Genomic DNA, 26,693 nt, shown 5'->3' with positions numbered 1-26,693 from the left:
AAAAGTCAGAAATTAATAAAAAAAGAACACAGAGGAATAACTGTATTATTCAGATATCACTCATTCATGATCTCAGTTAATTCTGTGAAATATCAACTTTGTCTCAGATGTCTCTCCTAAAAGTCCTGAAAAAATACAAATGGCGTAAATGAGACTATACAGAAAGAATCAATCAATTTGGATATTAGAATTCGATGAGAAATTTGAAATCTCAATTTGAGCACAGTTTGAGACATTGTTGAGATCTCTTGAAAATCTAGAGGACAGGTGAGATTACTTCAATCTTTTCTCAGAGAAGCTGGAGACTTCAGAACTTTTTTCAATTTGAACATTTAATCTTGCTTTCTCTGAGAAACAACTGAGACTTGTTTGTGAGTTTTCATAAATCTACCGGTAAATACATATTACATTTTATAACACTCACTGACTATATTCACATTAAATCAGAAAAAAAAAAAATTCAGTTTAGAATATACTTACACTTCACTGAAACACACGCAAGTAAAATAAATAAATAAATAAATCTCAGAGTGGAAGTAATGTAGCACCTCTTTTTAATATAGTTCTATTTTCATATATCTATAAAGTATCAACATTTGCTCAGTTTTGACATTTACATCTGGTTGTCAGGAATACAGTTTGCATAACTAAAGCAGTACTGAGTAATGTAATGTCAAATCACAACCAGTAGAGAGAGTCTTAGGGGCTGCCACTGCTTTCTCCCACTGGAGGAGAAGCCAACAATCATTTATTCAAACAAAAACCCTAGAAAACGGTAATAATAATAATAATAAAAATAATACAAGACTAAAATTTATGTTGGTCATAATTTCTGACATGCAGTCAATTTCACAGTTGGACATATTTAAAATGGACATTGAAGTGGAGGGTTTATATAATCCTTAAACAATAAAAAAAAAAAAAATTATTCCATTACCATGAATAAATGAATGAAAACTAATATTTAGTCACTGTATGCAAATAATACAAATCTTACCCAGAGAACTCATTCCACTGCAAATAATGAAAGATGTGTATCTCTTCAACCTGCTTGTTATAATCTCTACACTAGTAGTCCACTGTGGAGGCTTTAGAGAGTACAGTTGGTTTGTGGGTGGTTCTTAAGATTTTGGGACATAAAGAATCACAGAAGGGACTGAAGCTGCTGGCAGACTGTGGGTGGAAGTTTAAAACGCTGAGCAACAGGAATTGGTGGGAAATTGCTTCCGATGCAGAGGTGTTGATGTTTCACTGTGTGTCTGGGCACCACGAAAGCTGGGCCGGTGCACCTCGATCGTGGGCAAATCACCCGTTCTCTGGTGTAAATATATGTGTGCGTATGCAAGTGTGCGTCACACCTGGCCTTTCGTCTGCTGGTGAATCCAGTCTGTGAACTTTATGACACGTGTGTAAACTCCGGGCCGGTTCTGTCGAGCGCAGCCCTCACCCCAACTCACAATGCCAGCTAGAAACCACCTGCGGCCCCGTTCCAGACACACTAAAGGTCCCCCGGAGTCTCCCTGTGCGAACAAAGACGTGGATATAAGAACCGTGAACATTGACGAGCACACAAATAGTGACTAAGTGCACACTAACCTGACAAGCATCCACTCCTCCCTGAATGTTTCCGGCGCAAAGCATTCTGGGAGTGACCGCATCATCATACATTTTATTGCAAGTGTGGTGACTGATGATGTTAACAGTGGCTTCCTGCAGCAATGTGGCCAGTTCACCTGAAATTTAGAAGGTTTTAGATAAAAACAATGCATTTAATGATATTAAACGGTCTTTACAACATAATTACTTGAATAATATTTCCAAAACTTATTCAGATTTTTAAAGTTTACTGATTTGTAATGTGTGACATTCCTGTTTCAATGGGGATCCATGGGGGATTTTTCAGTGGAAGTGCTTCAGTTCAGTCTGATCTTTAGTCATCATATGAATCATGTGTTTAAAAGTGTGGATAAAGTCAACAGAACAAGAAGCAATTGTTTGTTCTGAATGTGTTTCTACACTGTGGCATACCTTCTTCTGTCAGAACCCCCCATCCAGTGACAAAGCAGCTGGTTCCAGAGGTGAAGGCGTGAGAGGGGGCGGGCACACAGACGGGCTGTACCAACTCATTGAAAAAGACAGGGGCGCTTAGTTCTAGTAGGGCGATGTCATAGTCAGAGGTGAATTGGTCGTATTGCGTATGCAAGACAATACGGCGGATTTGCCTGGTGGCTGCTGCGTTGCTGACCGAGTTCATTACTCGCATACCCATGTAGGCCCTCCATGAGCGCGCATCAGAATACCTGCCAAAACATGAGCAAACACTACACCTGTAGCTTCACATGTTTTGGAGTCCGAGAGACAACAGATTTAGGCAGTGTGTATTTTAAAGAATAAAATAAAATAGAATAAAATCGTTTAAAGATTTAGGGTTGGTTTTAATGTTTTTGAAAGAAGTCTCATGCTCACCAAGTAATATTGTGAACTATTACAATTTTAAACAATAGTCTATTTTTATATATTTTAAAATGTAATTTATTCCTGTGATTTTTTTAGCATCATTACTCCAGTCTTCAGTGTCACATGATCCTTCAGAAATCATTCTAATATGTTGATTTACTGCTCAAGAAACATTCTTATTATGATCCATGTTAAAAACAGTTGTCAGGATGTTCTTTGATTAATAGAAAGTTCGGTCACACTTTAGATTAGGGTCCAATTATCACTATTAACCAACTACTAACTATGACTTTTGCCTCAGTAAACTCTTAATTACGGTTTATTGATAGTTAGTAAGGTAATGGTTAAGTTTAAGTATTGGATAGGATTATGGGATGTAGAATATGGTCACGCAGATTAAGGCATTAATATGTGCTTTATAAGAACTAATAAAAAGCCAATATGCAAGCGGCAACTAATTAATATTGAACTGGACCCTAAACTAAAGTGATACAGAAAGTTCAAAAGAACAGCACAATACAAATATTTTATAACATTATATATTAAATATCTTTACGGTCACAGGTTTGGATCAATTTAATGCATCCTTGCTGAATAAAAGTATTAATCTCTTTAAAACGGCAGTGTGGTGTCTGATTAAAACCTCACTTGATTGCATCTGAGTCCTGAAAGCAGTGAGCAGCAGAGACGAGCCAGCGGCTGGCCACCAGAGATGCCCCGCAAACATGACCGTAGCGCTCCATTTGAAGGCTGACCTGCCACGGCCATGAGCCTGTCTGGGCATCCGTTCCACCCACAATCTTTGCCCTTTTCCTGGGCCTTGTGCCACAACCTTCATGCACAGCATGACATTTGTAGGTTGACATTTGTTACGGTTGCAAGCATGATCGGCAGTTAAATTGAAGTAAATATGTCATTCTTTAAACATGCTCACCGCAGCGCAACTCATCCGAACCGTCTTTGCAGTCTTTGATGCCGTCACACTCCGGATTGATCTTGCTCAAGCACTTTCCACTGGCACATTTGAAGGAGGAGGGAGAACATCCTTTTGAAACTGAAAAAGAAGTCCATATGATAAAAAAAAAACTTTAGAACACTATAATCATATAAAACATTATACATGTGTGCTTATTATGAATACGTTTGTTCAGAAAACAATGGCTTGTTTTTTCAAATATGTTTTTGGGCCAATAAGCCCTGAACCGAAAGAACCGAATTGTAGGCAAAGCGGGTTTTAATCACATGCTCTTGTGCAGTTGAGTTCATCGCTGCGATCTTTGCAGTCCACTATCCCATCACACACTGAGGCTTTGGGGAGGCAGATTTTGTTTGGGCACATATGGTAGCATTTACCTCCTAAAAAGTGGGCAAATTGAACACAAAAAGAAATGAGCTTGACAAACTCACATGTATACACGTGCGCGCGCACACAAACACACACCAGAACTTAGGCAGGTCTTACCACAAACTCTCTCCACACGTCTGTAGCAATACAAATAGACATCTCTGGGTATCAGTGAATTCAGGAAGAGAGCAATTGTGCTGTATGAAGTATTAAATCTTCATAAGGACTGATAAAGACACTCTTACCACAGTTAGACTCTTCACTGCTGTCACCACATGCAGCGTTACACTGGCTGTGTGGTCGGCACTGACCGTTACAATAAACTTCTCCTGGTTTACACGTGTCTAAAAGCAAAGTAAAGCAGGGTTAAATAAGACAACAATGGACAGTAGAAAAGAATGTAAGTATAACTTATGAACTTACTGCATTTAGCCTCATCTCGTCCATCAGAACAGTCTTTTTCTCCATCACACACTTTCCTCAGAGGAATGCACTTGCCATCTCCACAGCGGAACTGCCTCGGACATGCTAATATCGGAGAATAAACATGATCATTACTTACTGGGGGTGTACATTTGTGCTCTGAAAATGATTCAGAAGGATGACATTTATTTTCTTTGTAATAAGTCAAGAATTTTATTTTGGTTAAGAAATTGATCGGTAACTACATTTTCCATTTCCCAAGTGAGGTACAAAATATAGCCGCATACTCTTAAAAAATTAACTAATTTTTATTTTTCAACAAATCAGTGAATTAAATTATTTAATCTTAAAAAAAAGATCAAATCGATGTTTCCCTAGTAACTTGGGTAACAGGGATGAATGATTGAGCTTGAATGCAGTGAGCACTAAAAGGTGTCTTTTTTTTTAACAAAATGATATTACTTATTTGTCTTTCCAACATGCTGTAGAAAGGGTCCAAATGATGTTGCATTTTAGAATTCGCAATTTTAAAGAATGATTCTGTAATTTTTTTATAACAGGGAAAAATATGCAGCAATAGGGCTGCACACAAATTGTGAGACAGCTAAAATCATGATTTAAAAATGTAATTAACCCCATGCATGAATTATGTCAACATCAGTAAGGATTTGTTTCCTATGTGTGGAAACCAACTCAGACTATGTAGAAAACGCTCATGCTACCTACAGTCTACAGTCTAAAGTATGTTGATTTACTCTTATTAGCTGATAATTCTGATTATGTTCAAAATGGACACATTTCTACTGTAGCTCTGCTCTCTGAGAAAATCTCAGACTGAAATCTGCATTGATCTATTGATGTTTTCAGACTGTGGAAAAAAACTAGCGATAAGGTGTTTTCAATCTCATCTGAAATGAGCAGTGTTGGGGTTAGGGTTACAAGTAACATGCATTATGTAATCAAATCAGATTACTTTGTAACTAGTAAAGTAGCAAATTACAAGTAATGTGAATTATGTAATCAGATTACTTTTTGATGTAAAGAGTAAAGTAACGCATTACAAGAAACTTGCATTACAAGCAACATGCATTACGTAATAATCAGATTACTTTTTTATGTAACGAGTAAAGTAACATTATAAGTAATGTGATTACGTAATCAGATTACTTTTTTGATGTAACAAGTAGTTATGCACTACAAGTAACATGCATTACATAATCAGATTACTTATTAATGTAACTGCAAATTACATTCTAATGACAAATGCATTTATTTACAACCAAAAAAGTTACTGCAGATGAAGTATTATCAAGAACAACAGTCACAGTAATAGTATGAATTGTAGCTGAAATATAGCTAGAGATGCATGATGTCCAAATTAGTGGACAGATGATTAATCATAATTTCCTCCCAATCTAAAAACAAAAATGGAAAATGTAATAATGATATGACTCCTTAGATGTTACAAAAACAATTCACCTGCAAGAGTCTTCTAGGACAAAAGGAATGGATGGATGTTCTAGAGCAACTTGGCATTTCTGACTGGCCGTCGCCATCTTGGTTTGGAGAAAAAAATTCCACATACAATGGCTTGCCACTTGGTGGCAGTGTATAGGATGACGCACTAGTGTCCACTCTAGTAGTTGATGTGCAACTGTGCAATCAAAACCCATGCATACAAGAAATGGCTTTTGGAATGGCTGTCCACTGTAGAGACCTCTATGCGTGAAAGGGTTAAAATAACGAATAATCTAAAATAATTGAAAATAAATCATTCAAAAATATAAAATTTTCTATTACATAAATTTTTCATAATATTTTATCCAATAGTCCCCCCCAAAAAAATTAATGGCCCTGAAACATCACAAAGCAGTAACAGAGACAATTGTTTCAGATGCAAAACACATACCACAAATCAAACCCTGTTCTACAAAAATGCATAAAAACAGAATACTAAGAACTCACCGCTTTCAGGAGAGAAGGCTCTGTAGATCAGGAAAAAACCTTTATGTGTCAAAGACTCATCCGAATGAAAGTGCAGCAGGACAGGTGAAGAATAGATCCTCTTTCTGCTGTTGTCCCCAATTGGGTTACAGAGCCTGTGGAAACGTCAAAAAAACATACACATGCATATATAGACATGCCAAAGTTCAGCCAAAAAATATAATCCGATTCTCATAGGACGTATTATAATAAAACCTAGTGCATGTAGACCCACGGCTCGTATTCCGAAGTCTAAGCCAACTGTTTTCAACACGTGAAAGACATGACACTCACTTGACGCCACCGATTTCCAGCCAATCTTTTTCACAGGTGCTGGAGGCTGGTGAATCCTGAATGTCTAGCATCACAATGGTCACGGAGAGAAGGTATCCCGGCAACGGAGCCTAAAAGTGAAACCAGACTCTCAACGGACGCACTCTTACACAAAGCAGCGGCCACCCTGCGGCCCTCGTCTCAAAGAGGGAGCATCCCGGGCCTCTGAATGGGGTTCACAGGGCATGCATGCTAACACTGGGGAAGAGGCTCATGGGAAACATGGGAAAGCCTTTAGCCTTAGCTCACCCTGATTTTCCAGTTACAGTCCACATTTGGAGGGTAGTAGGCGGGGTAGTAAGGGGACGTCACTGTGCCGTTCCATGCAGTGAGGAAACCACCACACTCTATAGAAAAAACAGCGACACGGAACCAAAGAAATTCGAACATCTGAGAGGAATAACCACTACAATGATAGCGTCTCATGCTGACCACTATTTCACACACCGGTTTTGGGTATAGCCTGGAAATAAGCTTTGAAGATGGCTCCTTGCCTCTGACGACTGAATGAAAATGTGACAAGCATGACGTTCCCAGACGATGTCAGTTTCATTACAGGGGACGTTCCTGATATTGGCAGACCACACCATCTGAGAAGAAGAGAGATGATGTTTGATGTTTTGGCATCTTCAATGACAGCATTAAAACAAAAAACATTATTAAGGTGTGGAGTGGAGAGGAATCATATTGTTAAGGACAAAGCAGCATAAGTTTAAATTATTTGTATGCTCAGATCTCAAGAAATCAAAAGTAACAGTAAAGACTACTACACTGTTACAAAAAATATACAGGTGAAACTCGAAAAATTAGAATATCCTGCAAAAGTTCATTATAAGTATTATAATTCAATTGTAGAGCACCAAATGAAGGCCAGGAAACGTACAGACTATGTTCAGTGCTCATTTAAAAACATTGAGATTACGAACCATGCTGCAAATGGACAATAAATGCTATTCTCTATGTGATGTCACACTTACCTGGCGATGATCTTGTTCTGAAGCGGCAGTAGGAAATCATAAGCAGACAGTTTGTTGGCGGAGCAGCTTCCTGGTGTTGCCCCTTGAAGTGTGAGAATGACCAGTCGCACGACGTGGCCGGACGGCACCCGCAGCCTCCACTGGTAATACGGCTTCTTCGGACTGACAAGACTGAGTGTGCGATTGTTCCCGTACTTAGCGTACAGGTCAAAAGACATGGCTGTTAGGCAGATGGGAGTAGGAAATGATCAGAATGAGAGAATAAATGAAGAATACAATCAGAAAATAATGATTGTAGATGAGTTTTCATGACAGAATGATATAGAATGGTAGTGATAGTACACTGTAAAACCTGCCTGGTTGAGGGACTTGCATGCAGAGTTTACTCAAAGGATTAATGGGACATGGTTGCATTTGAATTGCCTCACCTACTTGTGGCGTAAATTGTGTTTTTCTTACGATGTATCATGGAGGATACAAAAAGAACTAAAGTCAACCAACATTTGGCAACTCAAATGAGTCAGTGTTCATAAATCATGTGAGTAAACTCGACAGGCTTTACAGTGTATTATGGTTGTACCCTGCAGCCCCAACTGCCACTTGCCACTCTGCAAAGAGTTTGGGTTCTTTATTTTTTCCGCTTTGTCATCAGAATCTTCATCGTCATCATCCCCAGCATCACCACCGTCATCTGGATTCAAACCTGCAGACGTGTAAACACACGTTAGGTGTTGCCCTTACTTTGGAAAGGACAAAAACAGAGGAATGAAATGCTATTAACCCAGCAGACGCAGTGTGTCCTCATCCCTCTCCATGTAGTAGCGCTCCTCGTTCTTGCTAAAAAGGACCTTGTTGGTTCCAGGTAGACGACGCTGCAACCGGGCCGGATTCACTCTCCGGAGTTCCTCAGCAATAGCAGGAGGAGCAGAGAATTTACTCCAGTAGTACACACAAAGACCTTCCACTCCTTCACTGTCATCAGGACACATGACTTTTAACAAGATGACAACACCTAAAACTGGTTTAGTTTGAGTTGATGGGGAGGTTTAATTTGCTAATGGCCGAATGACCACATCAGAGCAGCGCTGGCGTATTAGAGATCACATTAGATCTGCAGACATAACATCTGCATCCGCTACAACAGCTGTGACTATAAGTCAATGTACTGAAGATACTGCAAGGTCATTTCAGTGTTATTTTTAACTAAAGCTGAAATTATTCAAAATAGTTTGCGTTAATTGAAACAAATCTGAAATAAAATAAAGTTTAAACTTAAAAAAATCTGAAATCTGAAAATTGTTACAAATGGTGCCTTGGCAAATAACTGAAATAAGTTGCAGTACTAAAATGACTAAATTACTCAAAATAAATGAGAGAGGTAAATAGAACTATTTAAAAAAACGATGAAAATCACATACAATTACAAATTAAAATGTTATAATACTAAATCAATTATTCAAAAACAACACTGGATATTTGTGGTTTATGTTAACAGTTGTCACAGTCTTTTTTTATTTGTTATTGATTTTCTGTTATTGCCTTTTGTTAATCGATTAGAGTGATCATTTGTTTGTTTTTTTTAAACTTGCAAAATAAGTCCCTAATACCCGGCAGACATCACTGCAATATATGTCCTAATAAATCATAACTGTCTCTAACAGCTCTGTAAAACAGCAAAAAAAATAGTCATGGATTTAAACTTTTTCTTAGCCAATCAGAAATAGGCCTAATTTTGCATGTTTGGGTTTGTTGAGGGCGGGGTTTTGGAGAGAGGTAGTTAAAGGGACAGTCCACCCAAAAATGAAAATTCTGTTATCATTTACTCAGCTTCAAGTTGTTCCAAACCTGTATGGATTTCTTTCTTCTGATGAACACAAAATATATATATTTTTAAGAATATCGATAACCAAACAGTTGCTGGGCCTCATTGACTTCCATAGTCATTTTTTTCATATTATGAAAGTCATCAACTGTTTAGTTATCGATATTCTTCAAAATATTATTCAATGTATTCAAATTATTCAATGTGGACACAAATGCAATGTATATAAAAAAATAGTTTATAAATAAATTGTGACGTGTGTTTATGTACAGACTCACCTAAATGCAATAATTCCTGAGTGCTGGTAATACGAGCTCCACGGTGAAGAATCATACAACTCTGAGAACTTAGATCCACGGTACATCAACCGAAAGGAAGTAAAGAGATGACAGAGACACCATCAAATAACTGATTACCATGACAAACATCAGCCGCTATTATATTTCACATCCATTTCTGCACACCGCAAACAAACCACTGATAACATCTACCAAGGTCGTGTGGTATAGCCTATATACAGTATTCCGGGACGTCGCAGTGACATCAGAGCCGTGAAGGCGTGACATCACTGAGGAAGGTGAGACATCAGTGGCCCAGGCGAGACCTGCAGCCATGGCACAAAAGCGCTGTTCTTGTGCGATTGGCTTTGAGCAACAAGAGCTTTGTGCAACAACAGCGCCATTGTCTGGGGCTCAATGTCATCCCGAAGTGCTGGATGGAGGGGCGGGCAGCAGATTTAGACCAACTTTTATGAGCAAAGGCGCACACTTGCAGGCCGTCACTTCTCACAATCGCATTCGCTTGCTATTAAACTGGATTACAGGCACGACACAGGTTACGTTTAGGCTAATTAGAGCATCGCACTCGACGAAATACAGCACTTGGCCAGTTTCCTCATCGACCTCTATTAATCTGTGAGCACAAATGCCAACCATTCCCATGATACTGGCACACACTGGCCCTTTTGGCCCACACTTTCCTGAGCTCTCTTTCGGTGGCCTATATCCTTACTTTCTCTCTCTCTCTCTCTCTCCTGGCCTACTCTGTCCCCTGGTCTACCTTTCTTTTCTCCGCTGGCTGCAGCCTCTCAGCAAAGAGGTACAGAGCATCTGATTGTGTGTGAGGAAGCCCACAGACAATGTTTTTATTGAAGGACTGCTCTTCCTCTCACTCAGCCTGCCTGGGCCCTGTCCCTCTCACAAACACCGTTCTTGTCCTCAGCCCTGAAAAGCTGCAGTCCTCTGGGAGCCGGTCTCACCGCACCGCCTCACACCGAGCGGAGCTCCGGTTACAGCTGGCTTTACATTTAAGAGGGCCACGGAGCGGCCGAAGACTCGGCAGGGCCTGCTTTACATTTAAAAGGGTGACAATGAGGGACGAGCGCACCACTGGACCTGCAGCTCTGGCGGACTTTGCGCTTGAAAGTGCCAGGGGCGAGCATCGTTCCTTGAGTGGTCTCTGGAGAGCGGCCGCATTCCGGAGAGATCACGGAGAAACCGGCTTTGTTGCCGAGGGCGGCACAGAGAAACTGTTATGTATGTTTATGCTTACGTAATGGCTTAGCGCCTGAGACTGGAGGCGGAACTGTGTAGACGACGGGTCTGCCAGGTCTGGAGAGAAACTGAGGTTGGAGAACTCGATGCTTCCTCCAAGGTAGAACACTGAGGGCGATGGAGAAGCTGCGGGAACAGGAATACACCTAATATTATATTTTTAAATGCTCTCAAAAGTTTGAAATGTTGATTAACTATGTATCGTAGACCCTAAAAGTGTCTGGACACTTAAAATGCAGGAACACTGTTGAATTATATGACAAAATATCAAATCAAGTGACTTGGGTAAAGAAGCACACAGATACTTTTCAAGCAAAATATTTCATTTTTAAGAATTTATACAGGGAAATGATGCAATTTAGATGCCATATATTGTAAAAAATACTTTTTGGCATGTATATACATACACTAAAAACAGATTTGATCAAATATGTCACTTTTTTTCCAGTTCCTTTTAAAAGTTTGTGGTCTGTATTTATTCCCTTTTTAAAGAAATTGATACTATTATTAAGCAAAAGTGACAGTAAAAACATTTATGTTACAAAATATGTTTATGAAGAATCATATGATACTAAAAGACTGGAGTAGTGCCTTCTGAAAATTCAGCTTTGCCATCACAGGAAAAAAATATTTAAAATGTATGAAATTTCTATTTCACAATAATACAGTTTTTACCCTATTTTTGATCAAATAAATGGAGCCTTGGTGAGCATAAGAGACTTCTTTCAAAACCATTAAAAAAAATCTTACCAACCCAAAACTTTTAAACTGTAGTGTTTATTTAGACAGAAATTATTTGAACACTTTATTTAATAATTATTTGAACACTAAATTTACTGTATATCTAATAAAAATAATCTTCATCAGTTAATTAACAGTAACTGCAAAACAACTATATATATATATGAAGTTAGTTCTGACAAAAGGTCAATGACATTCATACATTTTTAATATGGGATGCACGATATATCGGCCTCCATATCGGTAGCGTTAGGAAAGTACAGTTAAGTTCAACATGTGCTGTCATATAGACAATGTAAAATCATAATGAGAACATTATAATTGTGTGCTTGGGACATGGCTTTAATGGTGAGACTTTTGTTTTTGTAATCAGACTCTCAACAATTATATAAATATTTGGATTTAGATTTATCGGCCAATATATCGGTTATCGGCTTTCAAACACAAAGAATTATCGGGTATCGGTATCGGCCAAAATGTTCATATTGGTGCATCCCTAATTTTTAAGTGTGACTTTAATATCCAAAAGTGTCTAAACATATTTTGGGGGTCACTGTGTGGATCACGTGAATAAAGAAAAATATCGACAGCAGCCTAATGTATACGAGTAGCTTATCAAGCAAAACAAAATAAGACTATTTTCATGCTCTCATTGAAGACTCTTCGTGGACAGCCGAGGATGAGAGGCTTCACTAGCTATACTGGAACATACCAGATCATAATCTCAGCATTCCTCTACAGCAGAGGGTCTTAACTTACATGCAAGGAAATGGAGAGTCAGTGCAATGGCAGCCGAGAGAGGGAGGAGGGGAGAGGCTCTCAGCGCCCACTTACTCCATGCCCCGCAATCCGCTCTCTTGCCCACCGGGCTCTTGGTGTCAGACTCGCTGCTGGATGGGCTTGACGTCTGGACGGGCTTTGTCACAAAGTCCTGTGAAACACAAGTCGAGAGACGTTGCCTTAACGTCACTTGTTGAGAGAGACAGCATACTATATGAGCCGAAACAATTCATGATCATTATCACAACCTTTCTGTCACCCTACAACAACCTATGTGTCGTATTTAATTGGCTTCCCCCCCATCATTCTAAACATCTTTTCATTAGGAGGAAGGGGTCGCGGAACTAGGATATCCTGGTGGGATTCCCCTGTGGAGTCGCACAAAGCGTAATTTGAGGGTCTGCTTTCCCACGGCCTCTCTCAGCGGTGTCAGCACTCCATCTTTGACAAGCACATTCATGAGACCATCAAGACCAACGTTTAGACACAGGCAACCCCGTGGCCAAACTAAAAGGTTTAAGTTCATTATCACAGCTGAAATGAGCTTAAAATACCTTTTGTGAGTTTGCATAGGGGAGAGGGGAGTGTTACACAGGGTGAGTTGTAACAGTTTAACCAATTAGAAACGGGATCTATCATACACTCTTAAAAATAAAAGGTTTCCAGCGATGCCATAGAAGAACCATTGGTTTCCCAAAGAAGCTTTCCGTGAGCAGTTATTAAAAGAACCATTTTTATAGTCTGAAGAGCATTTTAACAATCTGAAGAATCTTTTTTCACACTATAAAGAACCTTTGTGTAATGGAAAAGTTCCATGGATGTTAAAGATTCTTCATGGAACCATAGATGCCAATAAATAACTTTTTGTTTTAAAGAGTGTAAGTGACCACCAAAATGAGGTGAGAAGTACAAAAATATAATTTCTTATAATTTGATTGTAAAATGACAGAACATGTATGATCTATAAATCAGCAGGTTCTCTTGGATAATTGGATATATAACATCCAGACAAGTTTTTCATCTATGCGGTTTAGAAAATAAACTAGAAATATCATTGCTGACCAGGATTGGAACACGTTCCAATCAATGTACTAATGGACTCACATATATTTTCACAGAATATAAACATTTGCATCAACTGTGAGTAACTAACTTACAATTAGCCTATGTTTTGTCTATTTCTATTTTTTTCCAATGGCTGTTTTAAGTTCAAATGTGTCCTTAAAATGAGGTGATGAAAATAATATTATGCACATAATTTAAAACAGTCATGTTTTCTATAGCTAGTTAGGTGGCAACAGCAGCACTAACAATAATTTAGGCTACACAAATTGACTACGAATTAAAATACTTTAATCTTAGGCTATTTTAATATTATTCCGGTATTGATCATCTACAAAATAAAATACATTAATATCACAGCACTAAAAACACTGATACACAGATGTTGAAACAATGTTTCCCTCAGGCTCACAGAATAGGATTATGTATTCTGTAAGTATAAACACATTTTAATGAACTCTAAAAGCATCATCACCGTGTAGAATTCGCTAGACGCTGCGTCTGCGCGCGCGGTGCTGATGGAGGGTCTCTCCTACCTGTGCAGGTGCACCGGCGGGGGCGCAGGCTCCTAAACCAGAGACGCTGTAAACTTCGCAGCTCCTGTTTTTGGGAAAAGTCCTCATGGCCCGCTCTATTATGGCTCCGATGCAGCGATACAGAACAATTCCTCGGGCAGAGAAATCAGCCCGGAGACGTAGTGCGATCCCGGAGAAACCCGACCTGAGCGGGTCTGGCGCTGCGAGCAATCACTCTCCGTGTCTCTCCGTGAACAGGTGCTGCACGGCACCCAGCATGCACCGCGGCACAAAGGGAGCACTATGAGCAGGTACAATCCACACAGCCATCCGTGCGACAGAAATTGTGGGCAAACTTCTCCCGTGGTGTGCGTGTGCCATGGGCCACAATGGGCAGTCTGATGTTACATGATTAGAGAGTCATTAAATTAATCGCGAAGAATGCATCATTAAAGCGGTCCATCTGCTGGGGATGAAAAATAGCAGCGCATAGCTAAAATATTTGTTTAAAAAGAGTCAGTCTGGATGAAATATTTCCCTGTTGTTTCCCCCCGTGTCTCACGTTACGAGCCAGCGAGGCGTGCAGCCTGGGAACAAAGTAGATCCAATACAGTGAAACTCGAAAAATTAGAATATCGTGCAAAAGTTCATTTATTTCAGCAATTCAACTTAAAAGGTGAAACTAATATATTATATAGACTTATTACATGCAAATTGAGATATTACAAGCCTTTATTTGTTATAATTTTGATGATTATGGCTTACAGCTTATGAAAACCCCAAATTCAAAATCTCAGAAAATTTGAATATTATTCTACATGAAATAAAATAAAAATAAAAAAGGGTTTTAAATACAGAAATGTCTGCCCTCTGAAAAGCATAATCATGCATATGTAGGCTACTCAGTACTTGGTTTGGGCCCTTTTTGCATGAATTAGGCTATTACTGCCTCAATGCAGCGAAATAAATAAACTTTTGCATGATATTAATTTTTGGGTCTGGGGTAGGGTTAGGGTTATATGTCAAAAGCGTCAGTATATGACGCCTTGGGAGGAACACTGTAGCTATTTATTACTCAATGACTCTACATTTGGACGTTTTCAACCTTATGAGAGTTTTACTGTATGCTTTTGTCATCCTTGAGGTGGGTAGGGGTGTTTTTTTTTATTTACAAGACGCGTTTTGGCCGTTCATGAGTCACACCACCCACATGACCAAATGTCTCTTTTGGAAGCCATGCGTGCCGGATGTGAGGACACGAGTCCAGAGGACTGCCAGGGATGGATAGGCACTCCAGAAAGATGGAAAGAGAGAACATTAGATGTGATGTTGTGCAGTGAGGGTTGTGCATAGTGTTTGGCTGCACTGAGCCTGTTTTGAGCCATATGTGTTAAGAGTTGTGTTGCTTGGAATGAGTTTTGCAGGTGATGTGAACTGTTTAGCTCAGGTGACTGTTGGTAGTGCAGACTGTTTTGCACATGTAGCTCCAGTTGTGCTCACTGTCGTTTAGCAATCGAAAAAAACGGTAAACTTAAAAACACCAACAATAACTTTATTGTTCAAGATAAATGTATTATAATGGTGTAACATGATTGAATGACAATTAAATAACACATTTAGTTGTTGTTTAGGTGATAATGGCTTGTTTTAAATGAGTCAAGTTACAGACTGAGTTATAAGGTGGATTTACTTGGCTGTGCATTTTAAATATGTCTTTGGATCCAATCAATGAACTTGGCCACTCTGGTGTAAACTCCGGGAAAGTTGGGTCTGCCACAGCCGGAACCCCAACTCACAATGCCCGTCAGAAACCAGCGGCTGCCTGCGTGTGCTTGACAGGACAGAGGACCACCCGAATCCCCCTGCAATCATAAACTGCTTATGTAAAAATCCAAAGAGACAGCTCACTTTAAACAATGAGAAAGGTTAGTACTTTAATAATGCTCTGAAATTAGATACAAGCTTATGTTTGGTTCATAAGGCAGGACCAAGTCCAATGCCTGTTATCTCCCTCACCCGGCAGGCATCTTGTTCTCCTGAGAGCACGCCAGCACACAGCATGCGAGGTGACACGGGGCTGTAGCTTCTCTTGCATTCACTCTGACTTAAAATGCTAACTTCTGCCTTCTGCAATACTGTGGGTAGCACCTTATCTGTATAAACAAAGGAAAAAGATGCTATTTCATTGTCATTTTATTGTAGACCTATTGGGGTCTGTAAGACTGAATACTTTTATTCAGCAAGGACAAATCAAAAGTGACAGTAATACAATTAATACTGTTACAAAAGATTTCTGTTTAAAATAACAACTGTTATTTTCTATTCATCAAAGTTTTACAACAAAAATAGTAAACAGCACAACTGTTTTCAATACTATTAATAATAATACATGTCATGTGACACTGAAGACTGGAGAAATGCTGAAAATTCAACTTTGCCATCACAAGAATAAATTACATAAAAAAAAATATTTAAGTAGATTTTAAATGGTAACAATATTTCAAAATATTACTGTTTTACAGTATTTTCAATCAAATAAATGCAGCCTTGGTAAGCATAAGAACCTTTTATTTTATTTTTTTATTAAAAAAATATTTCCTATCAGCTTTTGAACAGTAGTTTACATCATCTGTCATTGTTTTTTGAGCTCTTTACCCTGTTCAGAACGGTAACCCCAACCGGTGACCCAGCAGCGGTGCCCGTCAGTGAAGCTTTGAGAAGCGGCCGGCAGACAGATGGGCTGGATATATTGTTCCAGGCTGCTGGGCCAGGCCTTCTTCAACTGCACGAGGGCAATGTCATAGTCAAAATTTCTTGCATTGTAGAATTCATGCACCACAATTCGACGGATCTCGGCCACATGCTTGGCATTTCCCTGGTTTAGCATGCCCAGATGAGCCATCCACATACGTGGATCTGACAACCTGAAAGATCACACTTGCTCAAACTGCATTAAGAAATGTCATGGTGTACTTACCTGCTAAAGTAACTTTGATATTCAACAGTTTAGGTCTACATGACGTTCCTCACCTCTCTTTGCTAAAACAGTGCGCTGCAGAAATGAGCCACTCATCAGAGAGGACCGATGCTCCGCAATACAGCTGACCAGAAAAATGCATGCTGACCTGCCACGGCCACTCTCCCTCCACCGCATTGATCCCACCTACAATACGCTGTTGTGGGGAGGCGCTATCAAGTATGCGCTTTAAAGGGGTGGGATTTCCACAGGCTACAAATCATATGGAAACAAATAAGACACAAGCAGATAAAAAAAGTGTGTTAGTGTACAGCTATCAAAAATGACTGACATGCTACGTAAGGATGTATAAATGTGTACACTGATAGGTGCGTACACTACTACTGGTCAAAAGTATTTTTAATAATAACTGAGAATTGAATTAGAATGGTTGATGATCATGTGACACTGAAGACTAGAGTAAAGGCTGCTGAAAACTCAGCTTTGTCATTACAGGAATAAATTAAAATAGAAAAGAGTATTTTTAATTGTAATAACATTTTACAATGTTACCGTTTTTACTGTATTTTAAAATACATTCAGCCTTGGTGAGCATAAGAGACTTCTTTCAAAAACATATGAAAAATCGTAATTATTCCAAACATTGTCTGTGCATAAACTGTTCAATCATGACAGGTGCATTTAATGAGCCAAATCCAATAAAACCAGAGAGCGTTTAGAAAGAGAATGAACCATGAACAAAGCTCAGCTTGTCTCCTGTAATCTCCCTCTGATTCAACTCCAACACACACACACACACCAATTACCAAACATCGTTTCAAGACAACCATTGTAAAAAGGTCAATAGATCATAATAATAGCAACAATATCATCATAGTGTATGGAGGATATTTTAGGTTGAGTGGCTAGCCAGTCATAAAACATGGTGGTCCTAAATTAACTTTTGGAGTCTCTTTGAATGATGTGGAACTTAATTGATTTATAGCATCAATGTGAATCTTAAAGGCCACTGAAGTGCCTTGAAACGCGCAGTATTATTCAATGTGTTGATGCACTGAAACAGGAAGACAAGGCGGGACATATTGACCAGTTCCTCGCCTTTTTAAAAAATAGCCAATAGCGTTTAGTTTCACAGCTCGGCCAGAGCCGTTGAGCTCAGTAAAGCCGCAGTTATAATGTTTTTTTTGTTGCTCTCAGTCATTTTTTTCTTGCTTTTTTTTTCTTACTCTTGCAACATTTGAAATGAGAAATGAGAGCAAAGAAAACCAAAGCGTGAGCAGGAAGAAAGTAGGCTAAAAATGCAAGCAAAAAATATCAGCGAGAGCAAAAAAATTATAATTTGTGTCTTTAATTCTATGATTCACGTTACACGTACATATATTATTTTTTAGTTCTGTGACCGAAATACATTTGAAGTCAGATTGATACCGTACTGATACCTCTATGGATTTGAAGCTACCATATTGTTGATTTTTTTGGCTCAAAGGAGATTTTATTAGTAATAGTTGAATAGTAAAACTAAAATAGACATAAATAGACTAGGACTAGTTCTGTCTGTTTAAATGTCTACAAACCAATCTAATGAGTGACATGATGCTTTTGGATGTTGCCACAGTAAAACTCACCACAGTCCTTCTCATCACTGCGGTCGAAGCAGTCGGGTAAGCCGTCACATTTTGCATTTTTCTTAAGAATGCAGGCTCCATTGCCACATTGGTAACTGACTCCAGAACAGCTAGTCTCTGCATAGCCAACACATTAATAACTGTACAAAAAAATTACACCTATCAAAGTTTGAATTTTTAAATAGTTTTCACATTACCTTGAGTACAGTTGGTCTCATCTTTACCACTGGAACAGTCCATCTCTCCATTACAGATGTATAATGGGTGCAAAGGGGATGAACCTCCACAGATTTTAGGAGGTTTAGCTGTCAGATAGATATTACAGACAATAAAATAGTGAATATTCACATGAATACTATTTTGAAATACCAAGATATTGTTGTAATCCAGTAGTTCTCAACCTTTCTACCTTTCTCTCTTGCCGACATTCAAAGACCCTCCTATCTAAACTGATATGTACCTCTAATACTACAAATAAATACATAAAATATGTTAGCATTTTAATTAAAATTATGTTAAAGGACACCTATTATGCCTTTTTCAAAGTCTTCATTTTGTTTTTGGGGACTACTAGAATAGGATTTCATGTTTAAATGTTCATAAATCACATTATTTTTCAAATATCTTATATTGTTGCAGCATATACTGTATATACAGCATTATATTGTTGTATACATATCTATGGCAGCACCTCTCTCCCCAGTTTGTCTATAATGCTCTTTTTAGTTCCGGTCTCTATGAAGCCCTTCCTTCCAAAAAGCTTAATAGCCTCTGATTGGTCAGCAAGGCCAATTGTTGCAATTGTAACAAGCCCCTTACCATAACTGCAAGTTTTAACACACTGCTAACCCAACTCAACCAGGCCTCACACCTTTTTTGCGAATGCTTTGGACGGAAATTATTTAAATTAGGAATATTGTGACATGTACGTTCCCGGAAGAGAACTCAAGACTATTGAGGCGTTTCAGGTTCATAAACGGTGCTTATAGAGACTTAGTGCTTTGTTACTTTGCAGACCTTTTTCATGCACAAACAGCAACATAACACACTAAAGAAAGTTGAAAATGTAAAAAAGCATAATAGGACCCCTATAATACAACTACATTAAAATAATTTGAACAATTATTGGGGCTCCTCTGGAAGTTTGCTGAGGTCGGATTCGCACGGAATGGAACGGTTAAGCAACGAGAATGGTTTGACCTGACGGCGGAAAAGCAGTTATAGTATATCAAACTAACATGAACTAGTTTGTTACTTGTTTTACTATGGTATATCTACTTGGATTACATGATTTTGTGGTTTACATACAACAAAAAATCTCATCGCTCTCATCCTGACAGTCATCTAGTCCATCACAGCGCTTGAACTTTTCCACACACAGGCCTGTAGAGCACAAGAAGTGGCTTTCTGGGCATGCTAGGAGAAACAAACAAAACCAGAGTAAACCCATTTGGTGCCATGAGTCATTTTACTGGCAAATAATTATAAGGATTATTCCTTTGCTCCTAAGTCAGAATGTACTACTTGAGAAAAAGTACTATCTGAAATTGTTCTCCATTTCCTTTGTTTCAGCAGCATTGTTCTTACGCTGACTGGTGTTGTAACTGCTGTAAGTGGCACTGAAGGGTTGGTCAGCACTTCGTGAACTGCAGCGGAAAACCACTTCAGGGTTTTGAGCAGGAATACGGAAGACAGTTGAGTGGTCAATGTAATTTCCACAATATCTGTAAATCAATCACAGTTATTTCTATACCAAATGACAAACGTTGAAAATCAGTCCTGATAAATATCACATACTGTCAACACTAAAGGAATAGTTCAGCTAAAATGAATATTCTGTCATTATTTACTCACCGTCATGTCTTTCCAAACCTGTTTGACCTTATGCGGGACAAAAATAGTGTTTTATGGCCTTTCTTTTGGTGTTTGGTCAGTGGGAACTATTGCTGTATGAAAAAGAGCTGCATGAAGCTTCTTCAAAATATTTACAGTCACCATGAAATCAAAATTGACAAAAAATTATTTATCCATGCACATCTTTATTTTTTTTAATTCATGTGCTCTCATAACCTTTAATCAAAATAACTTCCCTCTCTTAATGCGACATCTCTTCTCTGATAATGTGTTTACTGGCGCAAAGGTCGGGACAACCTGTCGCTCAAATGACATCACAGTAATAGCAAACCACAATCATCCAATAAATTCCTGATGGACAAAATTAAGTCCCGCCCTACATTTTTTCTTGTTCAAGAAGCCATTTCACTCGGATACGTCACAATAGGGAAGAAAAGACTGTCGTAACTTGCGTTACATAGCGATCGGTGAGTAAAAAATGACTTTTAAAAATGGGAATGTAGAAAAAATACAATAAAAAATCCTAAAGATAACTGACTTAGAAATGAGGTGAAATGTACCCTTGACAAAGCACTTACATAATCTCGTTGACTTTCCACCAGCCGTGTTCACAGTTTTGCAAGTCTTTTAGTTTAAGCATGTAGTTCTGGAACCTGAGAGCTACACCCAGAGAACCGCTGGGCATCTGATACATCAACAGCCAACAAAAAACACCGCTATGTCACGCGAATACTGTGGATATTATCTGTACACATAAAAAAAAAACGCTTTTCATTGGGTGCAGTACCTGAAACATCCAGGAGCAGGAGCACTGACGGGGCAACAGATTGGGGTAGAATGGACTGGTTATCACCCCAGCATCACCTGGACCAGCGGGTAACGCTATCATATTTATACACTCTGTATGGAAAAGACAAAAGAGGCTCAGCATCACCAGACACAAACATACAGATACTTTAGTCGAAGGACTCACGCTCATCCATGAGAGCCTGGAAGAATCCTCGGAAGATCTTTCTGCCTTGTGTGAGTCTGAATGAGAGCAGCATGACATTGGAGGTGGAGACCAATGAGATCGGGGCTGACACCGATTCACAAAACCTTGAAGAGAATGCATGAAAATTACACTGATAATCTCAGATTATGTTGTACTTCGTTTCACCAACCCAATCAAGACTGATCTTTCCACTCCCTTTTGTCACAAACCTGTAGAGAATCATGCCTCTCATAGGAAGCAGAGCGTCATACACGGTGAGGGAATCATAGACGCAGTCACTAGGGTCAATGCTCAAGCTGTTCACAGTGAGTCGGACGACTGAGCCTGGAGTACTTGTCAGTTTGATGTAACAGCTCAAGCTTCCCCATGAAGAGAACACGTTGAGGGGAACACTCACATCAGGAACACCTGCGTACAGCTTATCCACACACTGAGAGCCTATACACACAGCACAGAGAGATGATTACAGAACCCATCAAACACAGAATTACAGAAACAAGATTCTGTCAATAATAATAATACACATTCAAAAGGGGTTTGGAAAATTCTGAATTGTATAACTCAATTTGAATTTAATTGGAATTGAATTTGAAATGTATTGCAAGTGAAATTTACTGAATTGCCATTCAAAGAAACTCAACACAGTTACTTCCAGTTTTCACAACTTGCATTAGTCAACTTGCAAAACATAAATAAATACAATATTTAAAAAAACATGTACTGTACAGGCAGTACTGTATTTCCTAAAATGTAGAAAGTTATAATTAATTTCCTAAAATGTAATTATTAATTAATAATTAAATCAATTAATTACATTTTTCAAATACTTAAAAAAAAGTATTGCCATCCATGGCTTAATTTTAAAGACAGGTGTACATAGAAAATGTTCTTACGCCATACTCCATAAAATTACATTCAATTAATGAAACAAAGAAATATGTACATGTATTGATCAAAAGTGACAGTAAATTTACAAAAGATTCATATAAATCGTTTGTAGAAGTCATATAAATGCTGTTTTTTTATCTTAATATTCATAAAATAATCTTTCTATGCAGCACAACTAATAATAAATCATCATAAAATGATTTCTGAAGGATCATGTGACCCTGAAGACTGGAGTAATGAGTCTGAAAGTTCAGGAATTAAATACATTTTAAAATCTATGAAAATAGATATTTTAAATTGTAATAATATTACAATTTACAAAAATCACAATATTTCTGTTTTTACGGTATTTTTTTCAACTCCAAATTTTTTAATGGTAATGTACGTTAAGTTTCAAATTTGCTATAAATGTAAATTTAATTCAAGTCAAGCTTTAGAGTTAAGCTGAAATTTAAAAGGCTGCTCAATTCAGTTCTGAATTGCACACAACCCCGGTCATAATATATGTAAATATCTGTCTTGACTGACTCACCCACAGCTGTTGATGTGTAATCCGAGCGCAATGCAACTGGGAAGACAATATATATACATATATAAATTTACCATAATAATGCTTCTGAAGCTGAAATTCACAACAACAACAACAAAACATGTATATAACATTTAACATTGTGTAAAATGAGTTAATCAGAAGGCCTAGAAGCAACCTTTTTATTTTGGGTATATCACATATGTACTGTCTTGCTAAAATGGGGGGCACTTGAGAAGGGGTAACAGTGGCTAAGATTACCATTGACAAGAATGGAGTCGATGTCCACAGGAAGGCCCTGCAGGAAGCCCACTGAAGACCTGTTCTTCAGACTCATAAGCACAGAGTCCCTGAGGATGGCACTCAAGCACTCCTCACACACTGCCGGAGTCTTCAGGTGCGGCACCACGAAGATCATCCAGAAATGCACCAGTACACCACCTTGATTATTATTACTGATGGGGTGAGAGGTAATTGTAACCATGTGACAATGAAGTAAATCCATCTAGCAGAGTAGTACTGGAGCGTCTGTACCTCAGATCAGAGATGACGGTTTGTTTGTAGAGTCTGGACACTGATGACGTTCTGTATACGCTGGTTATCTTATTGGAAGATACATATTAAAGTGATGGTGACAATGGCTTTTGAAGGCTTTTTATTCTAATGACATATTTTGCTGTCACTCACCACATGCTGTACGCGGTTAGCCATGGATACAAACTCACTCGAGTCAGCTTGCCTGTACTCTGGTATAAACTCCACGTTGGCAACACGGAACATACCAGCAAAATAAACGCCACTGTTGCTCTCTCTCCGAACTACAAAACACATGTGCACTTCAGTTCAATTAGATATGTGGAGATGACTTTGTATACCCTTGTGAAAAAGCATACTTTAGAATTTAAAGTGTCATGTATTAAAATATATTTGTTGTAATTACACATTTGTAATAATGATAACGTTGCAATTTAATGCATTTAAAATACAATAACTTTAAATTATAATCAGTACAATAAATATTATAATCCATTATAAAAAAAAAATTCAATTATAATCATGTACTTTACATAGGCTTTATATTAGATCAAAATAAGTGTACTTATTTAAAGCACAACAAATTATTATTAATATGATTTAAAATGTAATTTAAAGCTTTTAATTTGACATTATTACAAAGTGCACTTTATTAAACAGTACTTTTACTTTGAGTACACTTAAGTGGTCGTTCATTTCAATAATAATAATACCTGCGCATAATTTTTTTTTAAATGTACTTAAGATTTAAAGTACACTACAAGTGTACACAATACAATTAAGTGCACTTCTTTTTCACAAGAGTGTGTATATGAGTGTTTGTGTTGAGCTTACATATAAAAACCCACAGAAGAGACCACATTATCACCACAATGACAAACACCACCACTGTAATGAGGATTGCCAGATTCTGTAGATCCAATATTGGGTTTTTCTTCTTTGGCTTTTTGGCTCTTCTTCTGCGTCTGTTGTATCTTCTGCATAGTTTATTAAGAGTTGCGTCCACCGTAGGCACTTCCACAGACACGTCAGCTACCTGAAACCACAGGTATGTATCACATTCTGACCTGATGCAATAAACACACACTGGTGAAAAAAGCCAACCGCTGTTATAATCGTGTGAAGACTTTTGAAGTGTGATGAGTACTATCATAACTTTCAGATAATTTTATTACACAATGCTAGAGTCACAAGATATCATAAATGTTCTGCCACTAAAGTGCTGATTTGTGCTAAAGTCTCATTTCAGGACTCCAGATGTTTTACATTTCTTGAAAAGAAAAGACGGCCTCACATTTTAATTGGCTCAAATGGAGAATGAGTGGGAAATCAGTGGCTTTGGATTTAAGGTGTGTGTTGTGTGGTCTTATCACAAACAGATATTATTGCAATGAGCGGTTAGAGTTACATGGTAAAGCCACTCAGTAATTCTGAGAGAGATCCAACTGGGTTACAAAATCCACCTAACTCCGAGTTCACAATGACTTAAGCAACTGCCTCTATCTATTGTCCATCAACCTGATAGATGCATTTAAGGGTTTTCTTAAGTATAAAATGTATGAATATAGATTTGATGTCTACACTATTCCCAGTTCATGGACAAGGGCTATAATCACACTAAGACATGGGGTCAGCCACTGGTCAACCCCAATCTTGAATATTTGGTTACAGCTATTGCCACAAGAAGTGAACTTTTTCCAATACAATTAACCCGTACTCAGATTTAGACACACAATTACATGTAACATTGACTTACAAAAAAAGTTGATGCAGTACTGCCGTGGTTTCTTTTTTGGACATTTTGCTTAGAAACACCATGGAGCATCATTGTATCATTTTACCACCATGATATTTTTTTTGAAGAAACTTTTAATGCAATAAATAGGCTATATACCAACGTACTGTGGTATTATCAACTAATGCCATCACTTTAGCTATCACTGTATCGATTTTAAGCAAGCAAATTTGACCAGATATGGATAAATATTTCTGAAAGGTAAGTTAGAATCATTTGTTTTACGACCATCACAATGACTCTCGCGTTCATTGAGGTTGTCCAGTCATGCATTATTTAAATGATGTCATCCCATCTCTTTCGCCGTATTTAATTTACAAAGAGGTAACACGGTATTTCAGAGGAAAATAAAGCTAAAATATTATTTAAAGACAATCAAGAGTTCAAATTAAATTTAATTCGAAATGCCTCAAGTTTAATACAAAAAAAGCAGGTACAGTAGCCTACATAGGGACCTTCTACAAAATATAAACGATAAGAAAAATGTACAATGGCTCTGTCACAGTCAAATAAAAAGACCAATGTTCACACATAGATTTGTGTTTCACATCTTGCAGCACACTTAACACCATTTATTTTATTTTATTTGCGTACACTTCCGATGACAGAGTCATTGAACGTTTTTAGTAAGAACCTTCTTTGTAGACGGTCCCAATCTTTCGCCAAGTTAAGCATAGTGAGAACATACTGTACACTTTGCAATCTATCGAGGCAGGTTACAACAAATAAACTGCGATCCCTTACGTATATTCTTATGGTATTCAGATAAACCCACTTTCACGCAGTCATGGGCTTTATTCAAATCTTTGAGTAAAAATTTACTTTTTTTCCGAGGCTAAACGTTACTATTTGAGAAATGTCAAGCCAATAACTTCATAGCAGTCTCAACAGTGGTCAATGCTTTTACTTTCACAGAAATCACCATACTGCAGTTTACGCCAAAATAACTTAGTTACTCAAATTACTATTAGGCTACAGTAAAACTATATTACTTGGTTACCACCAGTCATAAGAAAATGTGCAATCAAAAAAAGAAAAGAAACTAAATACAAACTTTTTTTTTCTTTATTTGAAAGATAGCCCATAGGCTATATTGTAATTTTGCAGTAGGCCTACATAATTACTCAAGTGACTATTTACTACAATAACAATTTTTTTTATTTTGGTTTATCTAGGTTTACCATGGTGATATTCAAAGGGTCTAGCAGTATTAATTACTCACACTTCTGGCGTCTTCCCGGGCCGCATCATCCTCGCTCCCCTGCCCGCCTTCCTCACGCGCTGTTTCCATGGCATACAGTCATTCATTTGGACCGGTAATCTCAAATGCTGGTACCCTGCATTGTTAAAACGGTTTCCCCCTAAAATACCAGTCTGTAACCACAACGTGAATGTGAGCAGCAGAATGAAGGCAAACGACACGAGGAGCTTCGTTTCCACCTAACAGTGTGTAACTGTATCCTGGCAGGTGTGCAGACAGTGAGCCTTGTGTTCACTTATCCTATA

At 38.1% G+C, this 26,693-nt stretch overlaps 2 protein-coding genes across 4 annotated transcripts; both read right to left on the bottom strand.

Annotated features, from left to right (window-relative positions):
• Positions 1-609: 609 nt before the first annotated feature.
• LOC306993019 (suppressor of tumorigenicity 14 protein homolog) lies at positions 610-14,393 on the bottom strand. 3 transcript variants are annotated; one of them, XM_079602450.1, is made up of 19 exons: positions 14,013-14,393; positions 12,394-12,565; positions 10,892-11,019; positions 9,619-9,686; positions 8,300-8,490; positions 8,099-8,221; positions 7,519-7,738; positions 6,989-7,131; positions 6,791-6,888; positions 6,503-6,612; positions 6,191-6,324; positions 4,226-4,330; positions 4,048-4,146; positions 3,700-3,813; positions 3,392-3,511; positions 3,106-3,289; positions 2,029-2,300; positions 1,597-1,733; positions 610-1,520 (listed from the first exon to the last, which is right to left on the bottom strand). In XM_079602450.1, exons 1-19 carry the CDS (start codon positions 14,097-14,099, stop codon positions 1,353-1,355), a joined length of 2,673 nt encoding a protein of 890 aa, XP_079458576.1. In that variant the 5' UTR covers positions 14,100-14,393; the 3' UTR covers positions 610-1,352. The 3 variants fall into 3 exon arrangements, with proteins under 3 accessions (XP_079458576.1, XP_079458577.1, XP_079458578.1); XM_079602451.1 differs by lacking the exon at positions 3,700-3,813; XM_079602452.1 differs by lacking the exons at positions 610-1,520; positions 1,597-1,733 and adding an exon at positions 1,863-1,928.
• Positions 14,394-15,641: 1,248 nt separating this feature from the next.
• Positions 15,642-26,671, bottom strand: tmprss7 (transmembrane serine protease 7). The gene is made up of 18 exons (XM_079601307.1): positions 26,410-26,671; positions 24,227-24,428; positions 23,546-23,676; positions 23,393-23,460; positions 23,120-23,313; positions 22,862-22,897; positions 21,651-21,879; positions 21,421-21,545; positions 21,235-21,347; positions 21,026-21,132; positions 20,181-20,317; positions 19,902-20,009; positions 18,791-18,898; positions 18,594-18,710; positions 17,022-17,220; positions 16,647-16,915; positions 16,008-16,144; positions 15,642-15,853 (listed from the first exon to the last, which is right to left on the bottom strand). Exons 1-18 carry the CDS (start codon positions 26,476-26,478, stop codon positions 15,695-15,697), a joined length of 2,508 nt encoding a protein of 835 aa, XP_079457433.1. The 5' UTR covers positions 26,479-26,671; the 3' UTR covers positions 15,642-15,694.
• Positions 26,672-26,693: the final 22 nt, after the last annotated feature.

Source organism: Phoxinus phoxinus (assembly GCF_949152265.1).
Source record: "Phoxinus phoxinus genome assembly, chromosome: 24".
Classification (NCBI taxonomy): domain Eukaryota; kingdom Metazoa; phylum Chordata; class Actinopteri; order Cypriniformes; family Leuciscidae; genus Phoxinus; species Phoxinus phoxinus.
This window is presented reverse-complemented; position numbering and strand designations above follow the sequence as displayed.

Coding starts and splice junctions, on each gene's coding strand:
- LOC306993019 (XM_079602450.1), bottom strand. CDS start 14,099: ATGAGGACTTTTCCCAAAAACAGGAGCTGCGAAGTTTACAGCGTCTCT. Junction 6,325..6,502: donor CTGGAAATCGGTGGCGTCAA/GTGAGTGTCATG, acceptor ACGTTTCCACAG/GCTCTGTAACCCAATTGGGG. Junction 2,301..3,105: donor CAGGACTCAGATGCAATCAA/GTGAGGTTTTAA, acceptor ATGTTTTGGCAG/GTATTCTGATGCGCGCTCAT.
- tmprss7 (XM_079601307.1), bottom strand. CDS start 26,478: ATGGAAACAGCGCGTGAGGAAGGCGGGCAGGGGAGCGAGGATGATGCG. Junction 23,677..24,226: donor TCTTCTGTGGGTTTTTATAT/GTAAGCTCAACA, acceptor TGTGTTTTGTAG/TTCGGAGAGAGAGCAACAGT. Junction 21,133..21,234: donor CCTGCTCCTGGATGTTTCAG/GTACTGCACCCA, acceptor TTGATGTATCAG/ATGCCCAGCGGTTCTCTGGG.